Source organism: Panthera uncia, chromosome D2, assembly GCF_023721935.1.
Source record: "Panthera uncia isolate 11264 chromosome D2, Puncia_PCG_1.0, whole genome shotgun sequence".
Classification (NCBI taxonomy): Eukaryota; Metazoa; Chordata; class Mammalia; order Carnivora; family Felidae; genus Panthera; species Panthera uncia.
Window position 1 is genome coordinate 33,076,643 of NC_064818.1, and position 27,052 is coordinate 33,103,694.

The following is a 27,052-nucleotide window of genomic DNA, read 5'->3' on the forward strand; positions in this document are numbered from 1 at the left end:
GGGGAAGAGAGAGAGGAGAAAAGAGGGGAGCAGATGGGAAGCTGTTGCTGCTGCTGATAGGACCCAGGAAGCAGAGACGGTGTTGGTGGGGAGTGGCTGGAAATGTCCCCACCACAAAGGGTCTGTACCCAGAGAGGGGGGGTACAGATGAGAGCGAGGCCTCAGCCAGCAGAACGAAGGGATTTGCTCCACTGGGCTTAGAGCTCTGGGCCTAGATGGAGGTGTGGGGATGATATATCAACATTCATCACAGGAACAAAATGCCCAGAATCTGATTTAAAGGGAGGAGCCAAGTGAAGACCACACTGCTTGAGGATGCTGGGGTCTGAGCACTAGCAAAATCACGGCATACCTACAGCTCAAAAGAAACAAACCAACCTTCTGTGCCTTGGTTTCCCCACTGGCCCTGGGGCAGATCTTTTTGGCCCTGGGAAGATGACAAAGGCCTCTGCTGAGAGGCACTCAAGAGGTGCAAAGTGCCCATCTCTTCCTGTCATCACCCTTTTGGCACCCATGGGATCAGGCCCTTGTTGGCCTGCCAAGGCTGTCCAGAGAGCGAGCACAGAGATGGGGACGGGAGCCCATCATACCCACGCCTCCCCTTCCCTGCCTGTAGCCTCACCAGAGAATGGGGTCAGCCACTCACCTCTAGGGTTTCAGCATAGCCTCGAAGCTTGGAACACAGCTTCTGACAAGAGACCAGCGCAAGCAGCAGGAAGAGATCAAGGATGGGGCCACCTTCCAACCTCCATCCCCACCCCATGAGGCCAGCACCCGAAGTCACTCTGGGAAGGTGGACAGGATGGCAGGGTGACAGGCCAGTGTTGTATGAACTAAGCCACATAGCTCACAGCGTGACTGTATGACAAAACCGGCCCAGCATAAGCCTTGGCACAGAGAAGGGACCTCCAGGCTGTTTTCTCATCCACTTAGGGGGACGAGTCAGTGGAGCTCAGTCACTTATATACAGGATGCCCATCTCTCTGTCAACAGAAACTGACTGGCCTATTATCCTCAGGAGGAAAACACAGTTCTGCATACAACCTCCTTAAATGCTTCCTCAAGTCGCAGAGTCCTGGCATTCCAGTGCTGCATAGATCTCTCTTCCTTCTACCCCTCCCGCACTGCTGCTTCACCCTCCTCTCTCTGCCTCCCCTCACTTCACCCAGATCCTTAACAGGAAAGTCTCATTTGGAGATACCACAGGGGACACAAATGTCATGGGGGCTACTCAGGCCAACACTAAGGGGGTGGGGACTTACAGCTGGCACCACCCAGGGGGATCCTATTTCAGTCCCCAGGGCCAGCTGGACCCAGAAAGGGACAGCCTTTGCCCTTCTGGTGGCCAACATGCCACAATCTCAGCCACTCAGCTTGCCACAGGCTTGGACACAGACTGACACCTCAATCTGGGGGCTCAGAAGGAGGCCCCTAATCACAGAAAAGCCCATGTGCACAGATGGCCACATACGGGCAGAGATGCCACCTAGAAAAGGCTGGGCCAAGGTTTGTCTGGTAATCTCGGAGAATGTGGCAAGAGTGATTGTTGATGCTGTTACTGATTTTAGATGGCATTTCTTAAAGCATGGCTGAGGGACCACCTGCATGAAATTCACTAGGGCACCTGTGTAAAATTTAGATTCTGGGACCCAACCCCAGACCTTCTGTGGATGGAGACTAGGAATCTGTATTTTTTAACCAGTACTCAGGTGATCCTTACACATACTAAAATTGAAAATTGTGGCTGAGAGGAAGTCCCAACATTGCCCTATAAGGTCATTTCTGAAGGGAAGAAAGAATCATAAGCTACACTATCTTCCTACATCGCCCACCTACCATACATGCCCCAAGCACGGTCTATAACTTCATGTGTCCTCTCCAACAGTCATGTCAGGCTTACAGCCTGGCTCCATGGATTCACAAAGGGGGAACCCAAGCCAGCCACAAGGTACGAGGGTTCCTACAACTTGGCTCCGAGTTTCCTGACAGCCAAAGCCAAAAAGCAACCATGACCGGTTATGTGGTCCTTTGAATCCATTCATTCAACATGTATAGGCTAGGTATGTGTCAGGCACTTTGTTGGGCCCTGCCTGCACAGAAGTGAAGAAATAGATATGGTTCCTACCCTCACTTCACAGGTCCTCAGGAAGAGGAAAGCTTGCTTACATTTAGCCTCAATAGAAATTTCTTCACGGGGGTAGGGGGTATACAGACTAAATAAATAGACATAGCAAGTGCTATAACAGATTTCAAAATACTGTTTCTGGTAGCATCTCTTAGTAAGGCCAAGTATCCACTGTAGTAAAAGCAACTGGAATCCAGATAAATGGTCCAAATACAGAGATTTCTTATAATGCTAACTGTTCCAAGGATAAATCCTAAACTACGGAAGAAGAAAGGACCATTTGCCCTTCAACTATAGCAATATGGGGAAACGCTTTGGATGTAAGCAAGAGAGCAGGATATAAAATGTTAGGCTCCACGAGGTGAAAATCTATATGCATATGAATAAAGATAAGAAGGGAATATGAAGATTTAAAAATAAAAAAAGACATAAGGGCTCAGGCTCCTTGGGGGGTGCTCTTAAATCTTAAAATAACGACTTATCATTGCCATCACCTGGCCCACTAGCTCCTGCATCCAAGCCTATTTTAAATGCCTCCTTCAGCCTAGTGGAGAGCTAAGCTTGGAACCACAGGCTCCCTTCAGAGCCCCAACTCCACACCTATCACTGTTCCAAGCAAAGGGAGTGACGTTATGTGACTTCCAGTGACTTTATGCAGACAGGCCAGCAGACAAAGACGGTGCTCAATGCACAGGCACACGCACGCCCTACCTTGTAACACAGCTATGAACATGGGCCTCTGAAGCCGCAATGACAAGAAACAACAGAGCAAAAGAAGGATTCCCATCCAGATCAGATCCCCCATACGACCAGGTGATCTCTCCCCATGCCTCCTGAACACTTCACCATGGATGCCAAGGAGAAGCAGCTTGATACCCTTTTCTTTCCTTTCGACTTACAGCACAGAAAATCACAAACAAGAAAGGAAAAGGCAGAGAGACTCAGCAAACAGAGCAAGCCCCTTCGGACCCTCATGGATGACTCCAGTGGGCCCACCACATTCCCAGACACAGAAATCCAACACCTGCGGAGCCCTAGACAGACAGACAGTGACGAGTGAAACCCAGCCCCAGCTGCTGCACCTTTATAAAATATACAGCGTAAACTGAGAGGCTGCAGGGAAGCCATGGCCTTCACTCCCTAACCCCATGGGCACCAGCCTAGTGGGCACCCTGGCCCAACTCTCCACAAGCTCACATCCCCTGTGCCCACACCTATAGCACAGCCCCCAGCTTGGTCCCTCCATCTCCAAGACAACACCCTCCCACTCTCCCACCTCCAAACGGTACTGGCACCGACAGATTCCTGACCCGTCTTTTTGGCACCTGTGCCTATCAGCCAGGACCAGGCCTCTGTCCCTAAGTTAACCTGGCATGCATGCCATACAACAGAGCCCCAGTCTTGGCATAACCATCTCGAGAGAGGGGGAGTTGATGTCTGAAGCATATGATCTTACACAAGAATCCTTTTCTTGAGGAAAAAAAAAAAAAAAATCAAAGAGAAACCAAACCTCATCCAGTTTGGGCAGGGAAAGAAAGATGTCAGTCAGAAAACCAAGACAAGGTTGAAAGGAGGTGAGGAAGGGAATAGAACATGATGACACAGGTCAGGAAAGTTCAGGTGGGTAGGAAAGGAGAAGGAAATGACAACCAAAGGCAGGCAGCTCCACAAAGTCACCACAACAGCTATCTTCACATCCTAGAGTTTGGTTCCTAGAGTCCCTCCCTCTCTTACGCCTGGGTCGGAGGACACTGGTGAGATGAGGAACGCTAAGCATTGCATCACTAACTGGAGACACCAGACACCAGCCCCATTTCTGATGCACCAGGGCTATGCTGCGTGGGCACAGGGAGGTATCCACTCTAGAACTGTCGTCTCTGCCTGCACCCTGCACCCTTGGCCAGAGGATGTCTGCCAAAGAGCCCAGCCCACTGTGTCATCCCCTACCCCAGGGGAGGAGGGCATCTGACTGCCCACATATCTCTATGGCAACCATCGCCTCCGACTCAAGGTACCCAGAGAGAAAGAAAACAAACAAATAAGTCAACTTCATAGCCAATTAGAGGAATGGCAAGAAGTGGAAGCTGGGAAGGAGACAGCAAGACAAGCTCTGTTTTGGGGGATAAAGAGAAGCCCTCCCAGCCAGGAGGCAGACACAGCCTTGGTAAACAGGTCCCAGAACAACTGTACACATAACAGAAGCCCACTGTCATCTCTGTGGAATTTAACAGCTTCTCTGATGCTGAGGGACATTTACTGTATCTCTTACCCAGAGACGCCTGGGTCACTATTAACCACAGTCCTCACCTTCCCCAGGGTGTTTGTCCTGGCTCCTAATATATTTGTGGCATCCCATTGCCCCATACTAATTCCTTTCTCTGAGTCTAATAACCTTTGTCGCCCTCGATGACAATCCATCCACATTACCTCTGTACTCACTAGACCTGTTCACATAGCACTTCACACATTGCTGGGTCTATACCTATCAGATGAGGTGAGTTTGGCAAGCACCCAATACAAGGTTCAGGGAGTGTAGGTTCGAGGTGTGAAAGACAGGGCCTCACCCTCCTGGCCTCAGGTACTTGGGAGGATCTCACAAAGCAGGCTCCAAGGCCTGGGCCTTCACAATCCTCAGATCTGGATGCAATGCTGCTCCCACTCGGGCCAGGCAATTGAGATTTCCAGACCATGAGGCATCACCCTCTCCCCAGGACAGGCTGCATCTGCTGCTGCACCACCAACTTTGTAATTTGATCAAAAAAGCAATCAAGTTCATCTGGCAGGATTTGTTCCCGAGAAGCCCTCGCCAGTAGCAGCCTCCCCTGATGTTTACAGATTCCCTTCCCTTGGGAGTCTGTTCTGCCGCCTGGTGGGCAGGGGGAGGCTGGATTTGTCAGAGCTGTTCACTTACTGCATTTCCATCCTAAGTCACCACTGGGGCACAGGGAATAGGACAGGCCTGGGGTGGCTACCACTACCCCCAACACAGAGACTCCAAATTTAGAGCTCCCCATTCCATGCTACCACCACTCCCCACATCTCCTCCTCCCTTAAAAACCAAACTCCCTTGAGCCTTCAGGTTCCGTTCCTTCTCATAGCTATCTCCATGTCTTACATCTTTCTCATTCTTTTCTACCTGAGCACTTCTGGTTCCCCATGCAACTCCTTGCCTGGCTTCCAAGTCAACCAACCCTGAAATCTCAATTCTTCTGCAGGGGCTAAAATGCACAACTCCTAATTCCTGGAACATCTTCAGAAGCTATAGCCCTTCAAAGCAGTCTAATGAGAGGCCAAGATGGGGGAACACTCACCCCGGGCAGATAACTTCTTGGTATTGATGATTTTTGCTGCATACTCTTGCGTGGAGGTTTTCTTCACACACCTGCGGACCACAGAGAAAGCACCCCTGGAGGGAGAAGGGGGAAAGAACTGGGACACGGAGCAGAGCAGAGTGACACAGACACGCTTCGGGTCTGAGAACAGCGATGATCGCATTACCACCCCTTTAGTCAAAATCACACACACCAGCATAGTGACCATCGCCATCCAACGTGGGGCAGAAGGATGAGGCCACTGCATGACACTGAACAGATGTGACGGAGGACCACCACATCCCACTCCCACATCTAGTCACTGGACAAAGCAACACCCCAACCTCAGGCTGTACATCAGGAGCTGGTGGGCAATGCTTAAAACACACACCTGCTGCATCTCACAGACAGCTCTGCAGTCCCAACCAGGAGAACCAGGAGAAGGGACAGAGACCCTGCCCTTCTCTCAGCGGGAATAGTTGAGGGTAGGGGAAGGGAAGATTAGACAGAAGGTATAATCCGGAGAGGGAAATCTCCCTCAATCATAGGGGAAGATGAGGAAAGTGAGCCCCCACAACTGGCTTCATCCCACTGCATCCCGGCTCAACTGACAGCACGGAAAGAGAGGATCTCAGACATCAATAGCTCCCCAACCCTATGATATTTTCCACTACTTTCCCCCCAAATGGGAACTCGCACTCTCTAGCTCTGGAAACGTCTAGGGGGGCGGGCAGGGCGGGGGCTGCAGTGGCCGGGCTCGGCGCCGCGGGTGGGGGTGGGGGGGCCGGGGCTGCTGCAGCGGCCAGCTCAGTGCAGAGGGGAGGGGGATGCTGCGGGCTGCGGCGCGCGGCTCCCGGGACCACTGCAGGGATAGGGGGAGGGGATAAGGGGGTGCTGCAGCACTGCCCAGAAGCGGGGCTGGGATCCTGGAAGCATCACTAGCGGGGGGCGGGGCCGGGCACCAAACATCCCCCCCACACTCGGGCACCGCAGCGGGGTTGGAGCCGCAGGGCCAGGGAGGGTCCTGAGTGCCAGGCGCGTGGGACCTGAGACAGGGTGCTGAGTGAGCTCTTGAGTAGGGTGAGGAGGGGGCGCGGCGAGCAGGCGGGGTCAGAATGGGGGGCGCCTGATGGATGAGGGAGGGGCGGGGCTGGAGGGCTCGGAGGAGCGGTCCGGGGGCTGCAGTCCCCGCGACAGCGCGGTGTGCAGCAGCCTGGGCAGCTGCTGCAGGGCGCGGAGGGGGCTGCGGGGCAGAGAGCTGGGGACGAGGGGGCCCCGGAGGCGGCAGGCGGGAAAGGCTGGGGGTGGGGCGGGCCGAGGGGGCGCTGCAGCGGCCGGTGCAGGGCCGGGGGGCGGGGCGAGGAGCCGCATAGCGCCCGGGCGGCGGGGACAGGGTGGGGGGCCGCGGCGGGCGGCGTGAGGGCCGTACTTGCCGAGCTCCTCGAAGAGCTGGTAGTCGTCGGTGAAGCGGGTGCAGGTGGCTGTGGTGGCCATGCTGGCGGGCGGGCGGACGCGGCGGTGCAGCCCGCGCCGACGTCGGTGCACAGTCACCGCCGCCCGGCTGAGGGAGCAAGAGGAGGAGACGGGGCTGAGCCCGGCAGCACCGCGAGACTTTACCGGGGAGAGCGAGGGAGGGAGGGACACCCCCGCGCCCGCCCGCCTGCCCCGCCCCCAGTCCCGCCGGCCCCCCGCCCGGCCCCTGGACCGCCTCCGGGGAGGGGCCTCCTGCCGCCGGCTCCGCCCCGCCCCGGGAGCCGCCCCGGTCTGGCCGCGCGCTCAGGGGAGCAGAGGGGAGCAGAGAGGAGCGGGGGTCCCAGCCCCAGGCCACCTCGAGGGAGCCGAAAGCCTCGCGACCTGTGGGTTTGTCCCAGGGCAGACCCTGCAAGGGCTCGGAATGTGCGTGCTATGTGTGTGTTTTGGGAATATATACCGGTCTGGACCACCGAGTTTTCTAGCAGTCTTTAGCCCCCAGACCGGCTCATACGACGTGGAGAAGAGGCCAAGGTCAAAAAGTCGGCGTCAGACTGCACACGCGGGCGGCGCCCCCAGCCTGTGCAGAGCCAGTGCTCTCAGCAGCCTTCCCTCTGGAAGCTGATAGTCTAGACTTGTGTAAGCATCAGGGCCATTATTAGATAAAACCCTTCAGGCACGGTTTGTTCAGGGAGACCAGGCCAGAGCCAAGGATGCAGGTGGAACTTTGCCTTCCTGCACTCCAACCCTGGAGATAAGACAATGTTCTCTCTCAGGCTAGTAACGGCAGGGATGAAGTGGGAATGATTAGAAACGTTTTGTGCGGTTGTGGGCTGGAAGAGCAAGTGGAAGGAAGGAGAAAATATCCCCATTTTCTTTCAGCACACCCTGTATTTTTATTTTATGGCATCCATCACAATTTGTAATGATATATTTACTGCTATGAGAGGCAGTAGAGCTAGAATGTGGTTGTCTAAAGAGTGAATTCTGATGTCAGACCGCCTGCTTGGATTTATGGGCAATTCATTGACCAGCTGTGTGATGTTGGGCAAGTCACTTACTCTTTCTGTGCTTCAGTACCTTATCTGAAAACTGAGAAGAATAATATTATCTACCTCGCAGGGTTGTGAGTATTAAATGGGCTAAATCACATAAAGTACTTTGAAGAGCTCCTGGCACCTAATTAGAACAGAGGTAGCTATTATTATTTAATATTTGTCTTCCCACTAAATTGTAGGCTCCAATAGGGCAGGGCCCCTGCCTCCTCTGTTCATCATTGTGTACTTAGCCCCAGACCCTCAGGAAATATTTGTGGAATGAAGGAACTACTTAGGGCTGTGGTAGGGGGAGGGAGCTACCATTCCTTCCTCTGTCCCCACTGTCAGAGGAATGGTAGGACTGAGGCACATAACTGTCTCAGTGGAGGAGAAACACACTGGGCAGGTTCCCGACCTGCCCTCCCCGGGCAAGTGTACCCCAAGTCCTGGGCCAGCCCCAACTGGGCAGGATGGAGTTGGGCCAACTGCTGCAGCTCAGTCTTGATTACAGCAGGACGCCCACTGGGAGTCAGGCCTCCATTGTCAGCAGGCTGGCTCACAGAGAAGGCAGCTGAGAGGCTGAGAGGCTTTCCAGTCTCCCTGGCTGCCTCCCTGAGGGGTGGGTGGAGCAAATCTCCCAGGGAGGGCTCCCCTCCTCTCCTTAAGCAACAGCCCTGGGAGCTGAGGAGAGCCAGACTGCCCAGTGGGGGCGATTTAAGGAATAGGAGAGGAAAAGCATTAACAGATTGTCTAGGAAGGGGTCAGAGAGGGCCAGAGGAAAGGGCTGAGGTGACAGTACACCATGCTCCACCCCTCCCCAGGGCAACAGGAAGTAAGGCGCTGGGGAGTAAGGCCACTTCCTATCTCAAAGCACTGGGGTGAAAGCCAGGTTCCAAGTCCCGGCATGGGACTTGGGCAGGGCAATGCAATGAGATTATATATGGGGATGACAATCAGTCCTGAGTTTCTGTCATCTACCTTAAATGCAGAAGTGACAGCTAGTCTGCACTCCAGAAATAGGGGCTGCATATTAATCATCAATATGCCCTTCCCGAGCCCTCAGGACAACTTGGTTCCTGACCTCCTCATGTTGAAACTTAATATTCATTAATATAAGGTGGAGTGAGAAGATGGAGGGAGATCTGAACAAGCACAGACTAGGGCTACTGGAAAGTCCCCTAGGGTATCCCAGGAAAAAATGTTAAAACAGCACTACAACTGCCAGGTACCTACTGTGAGAGTGGGGGCTATCTTCTCCACTGAGCATGAGGGTTCTACCCTGGATATTTGAGGGTAACCATATAAAGCACTTTGCAATGAGCCTCTGGGTAAAAGGAAGAGTGATGAAAAAAATAGTGGGGGGAAGCCTTGGGGATGACTCACAGTACTGTGTAAGGGGAACTAGCTATCTTTCAACAAATGTTTATCAACTGCCTACTATGTGCTTGGCACTGCTTCTCATTTTGAGAAACATCCAAATAAAGTGGAAAATTAGACTTCACAATCAAAACAAAACTCAAATCATTCTCTCCTTTTTCCTTTCTATGTTTCTCTCTCTCTCCTCCTTCTCTCACTACTTCTGTCAACAAGTCAGACTCTGACATGGCCAGAGTGGCAATTCGGAGCCTATAGACACCTTTGTGTGCACACACAAATACACACCCTCATACACACCCTCCTGATTCCCATTGCTGTAGTACCTACGCAACCTCCAGCTACCCCACAGAAATTAGGAGGAAGATACATATAAATAATAACGAGTTCACCAGCTCCCTGCGCATCAGTATCTATGGCAACCTCATGGGGTCCTCGAGCTGTGCTGTTCTGGTTGCAGCAAGTCCCCTGGGCAGCACCAGCACTCAGGCTGTGCCCACAGCACGGGGAACAGGGAATTACACAGGAAATTGATGCCCTGATAATCACCAGAGGGGTTCCACTGGGTGGGACCCTCTGTCATTCCTCTGCTCTTTCTCTTTCGAGGCTCCAAAAATTGCACCATGGGACTTGCTCCCTGAAGGAGAGAAGCCTCCCTTCCTAATTTTGGAATGCAATTTTAGAGTAGAAAGGTACTTATTCTTCAGACCTGAGGAAAATGGTGCAGTTGAAAGTGAGGTGTTTAAATGCAAGGGGGATGACACTTTTGGAAACAAACAATAGTTACCTACTTGTTGGGGGATGTTGTAAAATAAATTTGGAGAGAATTTAGCCTTGTGCCCATGAGGAGTTTTCAATCCATATTCCACAGAAATGTACAGGTTACATGGTCATGCCACAGCAGCTACTCAACATATATATTGAGGTTCAATGTAAGGTTTTGTTGAAGAAGAGTCCCTGGCTTAAAGACGTCCCTGAAAGAAGTTTGAAACTCACTGGACCAGTGGCTTCCGAAGTCCCCTCTAACTCTAAGATTCTATGGCTAGTTTTGGAGAATTAGGGGTGATGAGGTAATGGTCTCTCTCCAAGGACTCTGAGAAAATTATTAGTGGTGAGGTATTTGAACCAGTGACAACATATGAAAATGGGGATAAGAAAGAGGGAGAAAGACAAATGAAAACATTTAAATAAACAGTTCCTAAGCTAGGGGGCCTGGTGAGGGTTGCCCCTCTCTCCTCTGGAAGACACATCAAATCACAACAATGCACAGAGTAGTTGCAACCAACCTCAGTAACTACTCCTGATAGCAATCGTCCTTAGTAGGAGTGTTTTCCCATCCCTGCTGTGTCTAAGAACTGAAAAAAGGGTTAGGAACCACAGATTTAACCAATGACTACAGTATTTCTTAACAGAGGATCTGAGGAATGTAAGGTGAGGGGCTGAGCTCTGAAGGATTGGCCACAGGGGATGAGATTTTGGAGGGGATGTGATATATATAATGTGAGGAGCTGTAGTATTTGGAGTGAGGGGCTGAGGGACTGGCAGGAAGGAACTCCCTTCCATTTCCCAGCTAGAGGGCTGATTCCAAAGGACAATCTGATTTCCTTCTGCCTTCCCACCCCCAGTCCAGGTCAGGGCTCTCTCTCACCCCTCCACCATCCTCCTAGAGACTATGCATTCCTTGAAGATAGAGGGTACCTGATCTTTCTCCTCGTATCCTTAACACAGAGCACAAAGCCTGGCATATAGTAGGTACTCAGTAACTATTTGTAGAATGAATGGAGTATTGGGGGCAGGAAACTGAGACATTTAGGATGAAGAGGGAGCACAAGAGGAGAGGTGACAAAGCTGTTATCAGAGACGGAAGGGAGATACTGAGGTAAGGGGCCGGCTGCCTGCACCATTGGGGATGGATGGTCAGGGCTGGAAGAGTGGCATGTGGGGCCCCCTGGTGGGCAGACCTGAGGCACACAGGATGCTAGAGGGAGGGGATGGAGAGCCAGAGGCCTGTGAATGAGAAAGAGAGGTGTGGTGACAATAATAAAACCATAATTGTAGTTAACCTTTAGGGAGAGCTTGCTACCAGAAAGTCATAGGCACTAGGTACTCTAACCTATGCTATTCCATGTAACCCTCACCACCACACTGTGAGTGTAGGGGCCGGGCCATCAGCCCCATTTTATAGAAGAGGAAACTGGAGTTTAGAAAAGCAAAGTAGGGGCACCTGGCTGGCTCAGTTGGTAGAGCATCTGACTCTTGATCTTGGGGTCTTGAGTTCAAGCCCCATGTTGGGTGTAGACATTACTTAGAAAGAAAACAAGGAAGGAAGGAGAGAGGGAGGGAAGAAGGAAGGGAGGAAGAGAGGGAGAAAGAAAAGGAAAGTTGCTTGCCTAGGAGCAAACAACTAATATGTTGTAGGGGATGATGTGACTGAAGAGAAGTGAAAAAAAAGTGGGTATTGAGGTGGAAGAGAAGTAAATGGCATGCAGGGTTCAATATAGATATGATCATACTAGCAATGGGATCCAGATTGGAATCTTAAACCCAAGGTGGATTTATCCCAATCTAATCCTAGTCCTGAATCCAGATACTTACCCAGAGGAGATACTCATTCATTCATTCATTCATTCATTTCTTTAATCTTGTTGCTCACTATTCTGTTCCAGTCACTTGGGAACCTAAGAGAACAATCTGACAAAATTCTTGCCCTCATGGTACTTACATTGGACTGTAATGTAGTCCTGTATGGACTGTAATGCAGTCTGTACTGTTGGCAAGCAATTAGCCTAGAAAGTGGTCCCTTTAGACTGGAGTAAGTTCCACAGAGAAAATAAAATAAAGCAATGGGATAGAGTGAGGGAGGAATGGAGAATTTCTTTAACTGAGGTACTCAAACATGGATACTCTTGGAAAGGGACTTTTAAGGGAGACCTAAAGGATAAAGAGGTAGTCATTTGAAGACGTGGGGCAAGAGCATACCTGGTGGAAGGAACTGCAGCAAAAGGCTGAAACAAAATTGGTCACGGTATATTGGAGGAGTGGAAAGAAGGACTGTGTGGCAGGAACAAAAGGGCAAGTGGGAAGCAGTAGGTTAACAGGACCTGGAGACCCCAGTAAACCCCACTGTCCTGGTACAACTACCCTGGTGCTCCTTCCAAGCTGTGGGTCACAGGTAGTCCTCAGGGGCAGGCTGCCTTCATGCTCACAAAGGCATGAGACCTGAAACCCCAGCTCAATGCCAGAAGATACCTTCATCAAGAGTGGACATGAAAATGGGCCTGAAGCTGGAGATGGTGCTGTTCCTTATTTACCACAATAGAGGGCGGTGAAGGGGGGCTCAGGGTGACCTCTTAGTGCCCCTGAGGTTTTGAGGATGTTGTGCTGAGGGGTTCTGCACACAGCCAATGTCCTCAGTTCTGCTGAGGGGTTCTGGGACAGCCAATATCCCCTCAGTCCATTTAGACAATATCTTACAGCCCTAGGTAGGCGTCAGTCCTAACTCTTATAGGGGACAAAAAGATGGGCCAGAAATAGGCCCTGCCTCGAAGGAGCTTTACTCACTGGAGGCAAGAAGATAAGCACGATAATAAAACAATGATACAACAAAAGATAAGTACCATAGTACAAATGGCTACCTGCATCACATTTCCCTTCCCTTGCCTAACCTCCAGTTCTCTGTTCAGGTGCCACTTTCTCCAAGTAGCTTTCCCTGGCCTTTTGACTACATCAGATCCCTGAATGGCAGCCGCAAAGTTCCATCCACCACTTCTTCAAAGCGCTTGTCCCAAGTGTAATCTTACATGTGTTTGTGTGACTACAGACTTCATGAGGGTAGGGTCTGTGTCTGTTTATGTTTATCCTGTATCCTCTAAAGTGCCTGGGGCATCGTAGTTACTCAATAATAAATGCATGGGGGATAAAAAGCAAAGTACTATGGGATTTTAATGGGGGAGCAATCAGATCAGTTGGAACAATTGGAAAAGCTGGATGAGCTAAAAGGAAAGGAAGGATGTTGGCAGATGGAGTTGTAGGTGAGGGGTCATTGCTAGTAAAAAAGAGAGTGTGAATCAGACCCTGAGATATTGAGTGCTTGGCAGGTGTTTGGGAAACTGGGTGATCAGGTGAGCTGGAGGGGAGGGTGGAGTGGAGGAAAAGAACATAAATCTGGGGACCAGCAAGATGTAAATAGTATCTGGCTCTGGGCCAGGCAGGCTAGGCCTCAGGAAGGACCAATGTCCAACTGTCTGACCAGACCAACTCCAGAGGGTCTTAGATCCCAGATCTGGGCTAGAGATGATTACTTACCAGATAATTCCGCTTGAATGTCTTGCTGTCCCCTCAAATTTAACATGATCCATAGCCAAATTAATCAGATTGAGAGAGAGTATAACATAGTGGTTAAGAACAATAAAGTCAAATAAATCCTGGCTCCTCCTCTTACTATGGGAGCCTGTGCATTTTGTGACTTCTCTCTGCCTCAGTTTTCTCATCTGCAAAATAGGGATGATGATAGAACTCACCTCACAGGGTTTTATGAGGAGTACATTATTTGTACATGAGAAAAGTAAAACAGTGCCTTTCATATTAAGGGCTCAGTAAATATTAATTATTATAATTACTTCTCTTGCCTTGACCAGTTTTTCTCTCCAGTTCCTTTGGCTGTGACAGTGACATGACTATCCTGCCAATGACCTATGTTCAGAATCTTGGAGTCAACTTTGACTCATCCCTTATCTCACTTAGAGGCAGATGTGGGTGTGGATTCTGCCACTTACTAGTTGTGTGACCTTGGGCACGTTTCTCAAAGTCCCTGAGCTTCATGCTCCTTCCTGGTAAAATAAAGACGTCATAATTTTCACTATAGGGTCCTTATAACAATTTAATGATAATATTTGTAGGTTAATGGCTCAATTCCTGATGCTAAATAAATGGTAGTTATTATTATTTTCATCATGTGTGTCATCAGGAACCAGCACCAGTATATTTCACCCTTTAAATGTCTTTGTGTCTATTCCTTCTTCTGCATTTCCCTCCCACCACCCTAGACTTGGCTTACCTCACCCTCCAGAGTTACTTCAGTAGCTCTCCTACCTTTGTCAACTTCATTTTATATTTCACTTTTCTTTCCTTCTCTTTCTTTCTTTTCTCTTCCTTTCTTTTCCCAGTGCTGGGGGTAGAGCAGTGAACACAATAGAGGCTATCCTTGCCCTCAGGAAGCCTACCTTCTTGTGAGAGGGACAACCTATAAACAAATAAATATTTAATATGTCAGGTGGCGATAAATACTACAAAGGAAATCAAAGTAGGGTAAGGGGATGGAGGTGCTGTTTAATGTAGGGTAATGAAGTAATGTCCCTCTGATAAGATGAACATATGTGCAGAAATCTGCAGGGAATAATATCGCTTTCAGTAGGTCACATCTTGGCTGAAATGCTGTTTCCTTCAGAATTATGTATGAATGCTTATGTATAACTTCTTAGCCAATTCTAGCCAATCTTGTGATTTCATACCACTCACAGAATGCCCCTGCTTCTGTAGACATGCTTAACACATTAAGAATGTATATCATTGGATTAATAGTACTCTGATCATGATATCAGTGTGAACATTTTACTCTTCCTTAAATGTGCTAAGTTTTTTATGATGAACGTAGATTACTTGAATAAGAGCAAGAACAATAACACCATATTTTCTCCTCATCATCTTATTATAAACTTCATGTAACTCTGCAAGGTAAATTTTATATCCCTGTTTTACAGATGGGAAAACTGAGGCACAGAGAGGTTAAGCTAAATCTCTGAATTCAGCTCTTGAAATGTTTGGCACCTGATTACAGGCTCGCTGTTTGCTTACTTTAAATTTTAGTTTTGCCTTCTTAGAGCATAGGTTTCTTAAGGGCAGAGTCCTTGCTTATTCCTGTATCTCCTTCTTCCCCCTCCTCATGCTTTTATGTACTGTACATAATGGGTGCTTTTTTTTTTTTTTAATGTTTTTATTTATTTTTGAGACAGAGAGAGACAGAGCATGAACGGGGGAGGGGCAGAGAGAGAGGGAGACACAGAATCGGAAGCAGGCTCCAGGCTCCGAGCCATCAGCCCAGAGCCTGACGCGGGGCTCGAACTCACGGACTGCGAGATCGTGACCTGAGCTGAAGTCGGACGCCCAACCGACTGAGCCACCCAGGCGCCCCTAATGGGTGCTTTTTAATGGATTGGCGTGTTTGATGTCTCTTGTCTATTGCTGTGATATGGTTCATTATCTTGCTGATGGTGCCATGGTGTATACTCTTGACCCTGGGTCCAAGGATGGAGAACCTGAAGCTCCTGGTTTCAAAGATGTGAGGGAGCTGGACCTCCACCCCAAAAGGGTAGTGATTCTGCTTGTCCACTAGGGGCCGCAGTAGGCCTGGGTTTAGAGAGACATCAGGGCTGCGGATTACTCAGCAGACCCCACCCCAGGAGTCATTTCCAACACCAAGTCTGTCCTAGAGCCCAAAGCCCCAGAGACAGCCTATCAGTGTACCTGGCTTCAATTTCTTCCAATAGACCATCAGATTCCAGGACCTGGAATGAGTTAGCTCCAGAATAAAAGCTGCTGATGGCAGCTAGATAGCAGGAGTATGCTGGCAGTTTCCAGATGCCCCTCAATTAGCCAAATCAAGAAACATGCATGGAGCACACTACTGAGCGCCTGCTGTGTACCACGTAGCATGCTAGACCCTGGGACTAGCTTGGTCAACAAAACAGACTCTTATGATCCCAGCTCTTATGATCTAAGGAGGTACGCAGACAAGCCTAAAAATATTGTATTGTGTGATAAGCTGCTAACATGATTTCTGTTCCAGGGTTAGTTAGCTCTCCTTGGGTCTCATTTCAAAGTAGGTTATCCCATGGGATATCTACCTGCTTTAGAGAAATGAAATAAATAAAGATGAGAGACAGAGACAAGAACCTTTGTCCACATTTGGAGAATCACTGTGGAGTCCCCTCCTCTCTCAAGGTGGAATGGTTCCCAGTGGCTCCTGGGAGATCTGAGGGTGTCTGGGGTTGGGGTGGGTGCTGGGGGAAAGGAAGTGCCAAGCCACCTCTCCACAGCTTTTTTGCTCTCCTTTCTCCAAGTGGCCTGGGAGCTTTGCTTAGGAAGGAAAGATTCCCCAGATTTTGAGGTGTGACCCAGACTGCTGGTTTTCTCACTGATTTCTCTTTGCCTCTTCCTTTCCTTTGCTCCTTTTTCTCAGATGATTTGTCAATCAATGTATTTATCAAATGAATGTTCTGTTTAGGGTACTCCTTTTTATCCAGAAACATTAGGTCAAGGAAATTACAACAGTTAGAGAAAGAATATAACTAGAGAGGTAAAGACAGACACCTATGCAATGCAGCATTTTGACAAGTGCAAATTGGTAGCCACAGACACTCATCCCTGGGGGCTATCCCTGGGGCTGATGTGGTCTTGAGGAGACTTCCTTCCTGGACAAGGTGACCAAGACCTTCCAGGATGAGCCTTCAATCTATTCCAGTGGGGTTTCTCTGGGAGAGATATCCTCAGAGAACAGAGGGGAGGGTAAAACATCCCCCACACCCCAGCTGTTCCTTGTTCATTCCCTTGTGCCTGGACAAGGGGCTCAGAGGCCCATGTGCTCAACATTCCTGAGAAGCAGCTTCTGAGTCAGAGCCCCAGAAACAGCTGAGGCAGCTTCAGGCTGGAGTCTTGGCTCTCTTTTCCCCTTTTCTGTCCAAAAGCAACTCCCTCCCTAGCTATTTGGATGTGACCAGAAACCCAAGCAGGGCTGTGGGGTAGCAGCCTGGCTCAGCCAGTCTATAAAATTTATTTGGTCCCTGAATCCCCTTTGAGACTGTGGCCCTTAGGTAAATGTGTATGCCCAATGCCACCTATGCCAGGAAGTCCAAGGGGTGAGGAAGACTCACCCATGCCTACAAGTCAAAGCTCCCCATGTGGCCATTGTTGGGCTGCCTCTGGGAAGGGGTCGTAACTAGGACTTGGCTTGAGTTAAGACAGCAGCATTCCCCAGGCAGTGTGCCAGCACCTCCTTACTGCCTGGGCGTGGGGCCCAGGACATGCCAGGGCAATGCCAGAGAGCTGACTCAGGGGGCGGCATAAGGGGAACAGAAAAACCCTTCGCACCCACCAGCTAGGAGAGGAGAGGAAGCTGCCCTGAGGCCTGCTGTGATTGCCCTATAGTGTAGACCACCAACAGGTTCTGTGGATGGGTCTGTTTCTCAGCCACTGATCCATGAAGTGCCACATTTCCTGGGGCCACCAGCAGAAGGCCAAGGCTCTCCCACTTTCCCTGAGTTCCTCTCTTCCTACGAAGACCTCTAGATGTGCAAATCTAGGTTCCCAAACCCCTTTATGCGATTGATTCAGGCCCCACCATTGTCACTTTCTTAAGACTGTGATCTTGGGCAGGTCACTTACTTTGACTTTTGTGAGTCTCAGATTCCTTCTATTTAAGGTGGGATGGGTAAGACCTGCTTGTCCATAGGACTGCAGTAAGGATCAAATAAGATCACATCTATGAAGGTAATGTATATACTCTAAAGTACATTTATAAGCAGGTATTATTAATTGTCATGGTTATTCCCAAGATGGGAATGATAGCTGCTAGCCCTTGAAACTCAAGGTCCTCCTCTTTGCCTATTTCGTCAGACAAGTAGCTCTGAAGCCAGTGCTGGAATCCTAACCCAGTCCTGGGCCTCAGAAGAAGCTTTTCTGCCTGGTGCTATGGTGCCAACTCAGGGAAGCAACCTCCACCAGCCCAGCTCTGTTAAACCGGTTCTTTCTCTTCTAATCAGACTCCTCCAGTCCAGTTTGCCTGCAGTGATGACAAAGGAACCTAAAATAGCACAGGCTCTGCAAACACCGCTGGAGATGGCTTGGGGCATAAGGTGTTGCCTGTCACCCGTGGGCCTGTCTGGGCATCCCAGCCAGCTGCAGCCCTCTACCCTCCAGGGCCTGGTGTGTCTTCCTCTATGCAGCAGAGGATGACAGTGCCTCCTGTCAGCACTTTAGGTGGCTGAATTGGATGACTACTAGAAAGTTGGCTTGGCTAGAGGTGCCAGTGTGGGGAGGGGGACTCACAGCTCTCCCCACCCCCCACTGACTCCTCGAACACATACTCTGGGGGCCCCTCCTTGCACCAAGAGGCCAGGTGAACTGGGCTCAGATCATGCAGAATAGCAGCTGTCTTGCAGTTTTCGGAAGGGTTGCTGACTGGGAACCAAGAGAGTCTCACTCTGAGGACCCTGCAGCTGCAGGCCCTGGCTTGCCACTCTTGCTGCAGAACCAGTTTGGTACAGGCAGCTGCTGGGTCTGCCTCTGCTCTGAGACTTCGCATAGGACGTTTGTGTAACTCAGGTGGGAGCCATAACTGCTAGCTGCGAGGGGGCTTACAACAGGGAACCATGGGCAGGAGCTGCCAACCTCGCAGTAGCATTCATTATTGCTGAGGCCTCTCTAATTCCCCATATTTTAAGCAGTCATTTTCCCACAGCACTAGTCTCACTCTTAGAATTTTCTCATCAGACTCTTCCTTAAGCACTTTTTCTTGACATGTGTATTCCTTTCCTGGGTGATTGCTATAAGAAAGATGAAGTCTTAGTTAATGTCAGGAATCCTAAACTTATGGTCTGTTGGCCAAATCCAGCCCTTAAACCTGTTTTTTTGTTGACTTGCATAATTTCAATTGGGAAGTTTTAACATTAAAAAAATCCAGATTTCAGACATTTCTTAACATTTTGTGTCCTACGTAGGTTTCTCCCAGAACAAGTCTTCAGTTGCAAGTAGTTTATTTGGAAGGTGATCCTAGGAAACTCTAGTTAGGGAGTGAGGGAGTCAGACAGGGAAGGGATGGTAGAAGGGCAAGGTTACCCAGGAAGTTACCATATGGGCATCTGGAGCTTACTTATGCTGGGGCATTCGGGGAACCAGTGTAGAACACGCGTCTCACAGTTGTCTCACCTGAGAGGCAAAAGCATTAGCATATTTATCCACCAAAACCAGCAGTTATTGGCTGGGAGCTGCTACAGTGTGGGGGAGAAGGGACAATGGTGGTGTTAATGCATAAGGAACATCCAACCTGTTGTACAGCAGAGAAGAGTGGGCTCCAAAAGCCAGAAGACGCTGGAACTGACAGCATCTGCCACAATATGGAAGATTTAGCAAAACTGCTCCTCAGTTCTCACTTGGCAACAATTGGCAGGAGCTCGATGGCAGGTGCCCCTTTAAACAAGATAAGAGCTCTCCTTTCTGCCATAGTCGTTCTACTCCCTTCCCCACGTTGTCCTACACTCAGCCTGCTTTACTCTTTATGTTACCTACTTAGCCTCTGGGGTGTTGGCGTTTGTGACCCCTGGTGTATGTCTAGTTATAGCTGTGACTCCCACTGACTCTGTTTCCAATAACTTCTTAGTCTTCTTTGCATCTCACAGGGCAGCTAGCCCAGTGATTCCAAAAGATGTTGACTGATTACTTCTGTTTCTCTAGCCCTGTACTCTGAATTATTTAATTCTCTGAATTTCAGACCATCTTCCCTCTCTGCTTCCGAGCGTGTAGAGTAGGTCTTCACTTTGTGGACTGGCTTGGGGAGGCCCTTTCTTATCTTTTTAACATCAACCTAATTGGCTTTCAGTTTCTAAGACGCATGAAGCTCCTTCCTGCCTCATGTCAATATCCCTGCCTGAAAAGTTCTTTTTTTTCCTTTATGACAGGCTAACTCATATTCATCCTCTAGGACTAAGTGTCACCTCCTCAGTGGAACCTTCCATATCATTCAGTCCCTTACGAGGGTTATGTCCCTCTACTATACATTGTCACAGTGCACTGTATTCCTCCTTAACATATTTATAATAATAATTATATATATATTGGTATAATTTGTATTTACACTGGAGTTCCCTCATTAATGCAGTTATCTTATGCAAACCCGACTATACACACTCAACTGAAAGAGAAAGAAACAAAGAAATTCCTTTATTTAAAGCATGCTCTTCCCTCAAAGCCAGATCTGGACATCTACTGTCTCAGGTGATACCTGAACTGCTAAGAGAAATAGCTGTTATTTCTTGGTTTTTGTGCTTCTAAATGCCAAAGTCCTGGTGACTTAACATATTTTCAGGAGTAATTTTGCAATCTTTGGGGCGTCTAGGTGGCTCAGTCAGTTAAGTGTCCAACTCTTGATTTCGAGTCAGGTCATGAACTCACGGTTTGTGAGTTCGAGCCCCCTGTCCGGCTTTGAGCTAACAGTGAAGAGCCTGCTTGGGATTCTCTCTCTCCCTCTCTTTCTCTGCCCCTCTCCTGCTCGTGCTTGCTCACTCTCTTGCTCTCTCTCTCAAAATAAATAAATAAACTCAAAAAAAGAATAATTTTGCAATCTTTGCCTTTGAACTGATTTTAGAAACTGCCTCCACTCACTAACACACACAAATATAGAAGATTGAAATTTCAACTGCATTATCTGCCTCTCCGTCTAGACTGAAGCTCCATGAGGACAGACAACATTCTTGCCTCCATCATTATTGCATCCTCAGGATCTGGCAAAGTGCTGGACACATAGTGAGTATCCAATAAATCTTTGTTGACTGGATGATGATGGGTAGGTAGGTGGTGGATGATGGAAGATGTGGAGGGATGATGAGAGCCGTGAGGACCAGCGCTGTGCAGGACACGCCTGGAGATGGGATGGTACTTAATATGACAGCTCATTAGGGGGAGAAGGATGAAGGAGATGAGGTCACTGAACTACTGCAGTTGACTATCTGCCTAAAGGCCTACTCTTCTATAAGTCTCTCGGGATTTGTTAAATCCTGCATTCTACTTTCCCCCAAACCAAATTCTCTGGATTAGTGCCTTATCCCAGGTAGTGCAGCCGCCTCTGAGTCACTGCACAGAACTGCTGTATCCCTCAGGGCTCAGACAGAGTGCACCATCCGGCCTGAATTCCTAGCCCAAACTAAAAGCTCCACCCAACTCCCTACTGTGATCCTGCTCATGACTCCCTCCCTATTTTAGCCCAAAAGTTTATTTTGACCCCTAAGGCCAACACTCATCTTGATCAGTTTGTTTTTATTTTAAGTTTCTTTATCTATTTTGAGGATGGGGGAGAAGGGGCAGAGAGAAAGGGAGAGAGAGAGTCTCAAGCAGACTCTGTGCTGCTGATGCAGAGCCTACTTGGGGCTCTGGCTCACAAACCGTGAAATCATGACCTGAGCTAAAATCAAGAGTCAGCCGCCACCCAGGTGCCCTTATCATAATTGTTTTTTATAGCCCTCATGCCAATCCCACCCTTGATTCCCATCTTGACCCTAACCTTGGCCCTGAAATAGGCTTGCTTCTGATTCTGAGTACATTACATACATCCATGCTTTTTGGTTGTTGTTGTTATTTTAAAGCCTTTACAGATAGTATTTGATTTGAAATTTACAACTCTATGTAATCATCCCCATCTTATAAATGAGGAAACCAAGAGTATGGAAAATGCCCAAGGTCACACAGTTAATAAATTGAGGATCCCAGATCAGATTCAGGTCTTCCTGCTCTAAATCCAGGGTTACAGGCGTCTGGATTACTGAAGTTCCAGAATAAGGTTCCATTGCCCTTGGGGCAAAGCAATCCTAGATAATCAAAGACCTCAGGGTACTAATAGTAGTGATAATAATAATAACCTTAACTCACTGAGCAATTTCTTTGTGACAAGCAAAGTGCTGAGAAGCTCTTTATACATGAGCTCATCTAATCCCCCCACCAAGGCTACAGAGCTCCATAGTTGCATTTGACAAGTGAAGAAACCATGGCTTTCAGAGGTTTAAGTAATTTGCCCAAGGACACATAGCTAGTAAGGGGCAAGACAGAATTCAGACTCAAGTCTCTCTGATTTTAAATGTAGCTCACTTCAATCTTTACAAAGAAATGGAATAGCAACAGGAAGCAGCTTGGAGCCTGGATCTTGCAACCATATACCCACCATACCTTTTGAGCCATGGTGCCAAATTCTAGAGTATTGTGTTTGATTACTAAAATTGGGTCAAAAATGAGTCAGGTCTTGGTAGGACTGACTCACTGTGGTGTCTGTCAGCTCTAAAAGGAGACAGGAAGCCTCAGAGGGCAACAGCCAGCAGACCACTGCAGAGTGGATGAAGGTCCCAGAAGCATCTACCACAAGCCCTGCAGTGGTTAAACATGGAAATCCACGTGCCTGCCAAAGAAAAGACCCAGACTTAAGACTCATTTTGAAAATTAAACCTGCCAAACCCCATTTCTTTCTCCATACTCAGCCCTACTCCCTAATAGGGCTCCATTTTGGTCAACTTCTCTGTCTTTCATCTCTGACTCTCACACTTTATCCTTCTCCTTCATGGGCAGGGCTCTTTGTCTCCCTCCAAGTCCCCATCCCCATCTCAGCTCATGACTCTGAATATCATTGCTGCCACCTTCCCATGTCCCATTTCTCTGAATCTTACTCTCAGTGCCTGGTAGATCCCCGTGTTATGGGATCCCCCCTCTTTTTTAGTAGAATATACATAACATAAAATGTACCATTTTAATTTCATTTATTCTTATTATGGTAAAACATGCATAATATTTACTTTTTTAACCATTTTAAGTGTACAGTTCAGTGGCATCAAGTACATTTACTTTGCTGTATGACCATCATCACTATTCATTTTCAGAACTTTTTCAACATTACAAACAGAAACTCTGTTCCCATTAACCAATAACTCTCCATCCCCTCTCTCCTCAACCCTGGTAACCTCTATTCTTAACTTCCTGTCTGTATGAATTTGCCTATTTTAAATACCTCACAGAGGTGGAATCATACAATCTGTGTCTGGCTTATTTCACTAAACATAAAATTTTCAGAGTTCCTCCATGTTGTAGTGTGTATCAGAATCTGATTCCTTTTTAAGGCCGAATAATATTCCGTTGCATGTATATGCCACATTTTGTTTTCCCATTTATCTGTTGGTGGACGGTTGGGTTGCTTCACCTTTTGACTTCACCTATTGTGAATAATGCTGCTGTGAACATGGTGTACAAGTCTCTTTTTGAGTCCCTGATTTCAATTCTTTTGGGTATATACCTAGGAATGGAATTGCTCAATCATATGGTAATTCTATGTTTAACTTTTTGAGGACCTGCCAAACTACTTTTCATAGTGGCTGCACCATTTTATATTCCAACCAGCAATGCACAAGGGTTTTAATCTCTCCACATCTTTGCCAACACTTATTATTTTCCACTTTTTTGATAACAGCCAAACAAATGGATATGAAGGGGTGTGTGAAATCTCTTTTGAATACAGTGTTCCAAGCATTCCTGATTCCCAGGGTCTGCTCCTCCCTCTGGACTCCCCATGCACCTCTCCTGACTGTGAGGGTTGGCATTTCCCTGTGGCAGAGAAACCATCATCACTGATGAGCAGTCATCACCCTTTTTTCTCCCTGTACTTTCTGGTCTTTCTTCCAAGTTCTGGCAAGCTGCTGCCCATCTCTCTGCCTTTTGCTTACAGAGAGTTGGACTGAGTAATAATACAGGCTTTGGGAAGAATACAAATTCAATATCATCAGGCCCACAATCTTCTGAGCTCTTTTATTCATATCGTCTTCCAGACCAGAGACCATAGGACTCCACGGGGACCAATTTTATGGCTTTGACCTGCCACTGACCTCAGAACTAGAACAGCATCCAGATCCTTAGGCAAAATTGTTTCTTGGTCTCATCGGAACCCAAGGGAACAGCTTATATTCTAGTTACAGCGCCCGATCTATTTGCATCAAGTCCTTTCCTTTGCTGAGGCTCATATTTGGTGGTTTAGGTCTCCAAGACAGATCCTGGGTGTGGTGATTCACCTCCTGCATGAGCCTCATGACTCCTTCAGGGGAACTTGGAGACCTGGAATTTTGGTTGGGATTCCCAGTTCATGTTCCCAGAATCTAGACCCTCTGGGGCAACATTTGTTTGTACTGTTTAGTACTTACGTCCTCTCCATGGACTTCTGATGTCAAGAGTAAAGTGTGTCAAAACCGGCCCCCACGTTGTCATACGTTCTGGGCTTTGCTTCAGCCCAGTCCTTACCTGTTTGCTTAAATTAGGTGCCTGATGTAAATTTCTTTTTCTTCTTGTCTTTTCTGTCTTCCGTGAAAGCAGGTGGAAAAAAAACGTCCTGCATTTCACAAAAGAGGAGAGAACTATGGAGGGAAGTGATTCACCCTGGTGCACAGATGGACTCAGCAATGAAGCTGGGAATGGAACTCCATTCTCTGACTCTGAAACCACAGCCCTCACCATGGGCAGTCACCCTCTTCTTCAAGAAAAAGCTCTTGGCTTATGCTCCAAGATATGGCCTTTGTACTTGACAGGTGCCACTGGGATTGGGTAGTGGGGCTCTCTACCCTCATTATTCCCACTCCAACCCATGAGACTATTGTATTGACCTTCAAATATGGATTTCATGGTATAACCCTTGAAAGGAAATTTCTAAGGCTCTTTTTTTTTAAAGTTTATTTTTGAGCGAGAGAGAGAGAGAGTGAGAGCAGAGGTGGGGCAGAGAGAGAGGGAGAATCTTTTTTTTTTCAATATATGAAATTTATCGTCAAATTGGTTTCCATACAATACCCAGTGCTCATCCCAAAAGGTGCCCTCCTCAATACCCATCACCCACCCTCCCCTCCCTCCCACCCCCCATCAACCCTCAGTTTGTTCTCAGTTTTTAAGAGTCTCTTATGCTTTGGCAAGACAGGGAAAATCTTGAGCAGGCCCCGTGCTGTCAGTGCAGAGCCCTATGTGGGACTCGAACTCACAAACTGTGAGATCATGACCTTTGCCGAAATCAGGAGTTGGATGCTTACCCGACTGAGCTACCCAGGCGCCCCCTTTCTAAGGCTCCTTCTAAAGCAAAACATATGACCTCGCAAGTTTGGAAAAACAAAAGCTCCTGAAGAATAAGAATGGAGGCAGCTGTAGGGGCTCTCCTCTATTCCCTTGAATTGTCACTTCCCCTCTGGCGTCCTCTCATTTCATTTCTCCCTTCCGCTACTGCACCCAGCTCTGGGGGGTATCCTTCCCTCATTCCCTCCAGCCCAGGCCCATACACAATCTAGGTCACTCTCTTTTGCTTCTCTTGTTTCAATTGAGATTAGTAGGAACTTTCAGCTTTACTAAAAACCTTATACACATCCTTGTTTAAGAACTTATAGTGCCTTTCTGGAGTCTATGGTATCATGTGGTTTTTAAGAACTTTTACAACCAGAACTCATCCTACTTAGCTCTACTTTGTTCTCACTACTCGTCAGTGTAAACTCTTCTTAACTGCACCAGATTTCTCACTCTTGTATACACGTGTACACATGTATACACACAACCACACACATGCATACACACACCACAGTTAAGGACATATAAAATTTACTCTCTCTAAGATATACAATGTTTATTCCAGCTTCTGTCTTTTTCCAGGACTCTTGTTTGGAACTTCTTTTTTTCTCTGCTCTTACCAATCCATCATGACCCATCCCTTAAGATTTGTTCAGGCCTAGGAAATCTCTAACTTCAGTGTGCCTGTTCTCTACTTTTACTGTAGTTTTGGTTAGTGGTCAGACTGATGTTAACTTTTTTTTTTAAGCATTTTGACTTTAAATTTTTTAAGCTTGTTTATTCATTTTGAGAGAGAGAGAGAGAGAGAGAAAGAGAGCATGAGCAGAGGAAGGGGAGAGAGAGAGGGAGGGAAAGAGAAACCAAGGAGGCTCCCCACTGTCAGCACGGAGCCCAACGTGGAGCTTGAACTTACAAACTACAAGACCATGACCTGAGCTGAAACCAAGAGTCGGATGCTTAATCAACTGAGCCATCTATGCGTCCCGACCATTTTTTTTAATGATAGTAAAAACACATATAAAACTTACCATTTAACAATTTTTAAATGTACATTTCAGTACTATTAAGTATATTCCCTTTGTTGTGCAATAGATCTCCAGAACTTCATCTTGCAAAACTGAAGCTCTATACCTATTAAACAATAACTCCCCCATTCCCCCTTCCTCCTAACCCCTGGTAATTCCCATTCTCCATTTCTATGAATTTGACTACTTTGGATACCTCTGTATCTAAAGATATATGTAGAATCACGCAGTATTTGCCTTTTTTGTTCGTTTGTTTTTGGACTGGCTTATTTCATTTAGCATAATGTTCCCAAGATTCATCCATGTTGTAGCATGTGATAAGATTTCCTTCCTTTTTAAGACTGACTTATTTCCATTATATGTATATACCACATTTTGCTTATCCATTCATGTCAGTGGACATTTAGGTTGCTTCTACCTCTTGGCTATTGTGAATAGTACTGCTATGACGTGAATGTACAAATATCCCTTTGAGACCCTGCTTTCAATTCTTTTGTATGTATACCCCGAACTGGTATTGCTGGATCATATGGTTGTTCTATGTTTAATTTTTTGAGGAACTGCCATACTGTTTTCCATGGTAGCTGCACCATTTTACAATCTCACTAGCAGTGGAAAAGGGTTCCCATTTTTCCACATCTTGCCAATGCTTGTTCTTTTCTTTTTTCTTTTCCTTTTTTTATAGTAACCATCTTGTTTAATAGCATTTTAATTGTTTCATATATATGCATTTTGTCTTCCTTACCAGATTTAAACTTCTTCAGGACACAGATCACGTATGTTCTGTGTGCTCTTAGGGTCTAGCCCAGCACTAGGTAC

General features: G+C 47.7%; 1 protein-coding gene across 6 annotated transcripts in view; it reads right to left on the reverse strand.

Annotated features, from left to right (window-relative positions):
• CAMK2G (calcium/calmodulin dependent protein kinase II gamma) overlaps nucleotides 1-27,052 on the reverse strand; it is an 87,204-nt gene that overhangs the window by 48,798 nt on the left and 11,354 nt on the right. For 5 of the 6 annotated variants that reach the window (XM_049646233.1, XM_049646231.1, XM_049646232.1 and 2 more), the window contains exons 2-3: nucleotides 6,866-6,997; nucleotides 5,437-5,531 (exon numbers count right to left, since the gene is read on the reverse strand). In XM_049646233.1, the coding sequence (XP_049502190.1) occupies nucleotides 5,437-5,531; nucleotides 6,866-6,997 (227 nt within the window). Of the gene's footprint in view, nucleotides 1-5,436; nucleotides 5,532-6,865; nucleotides 6,998-27,052 lie in introns of those variants that run through there. The other variant, XM_049646235.1, reaches the window with a different exon arrangement.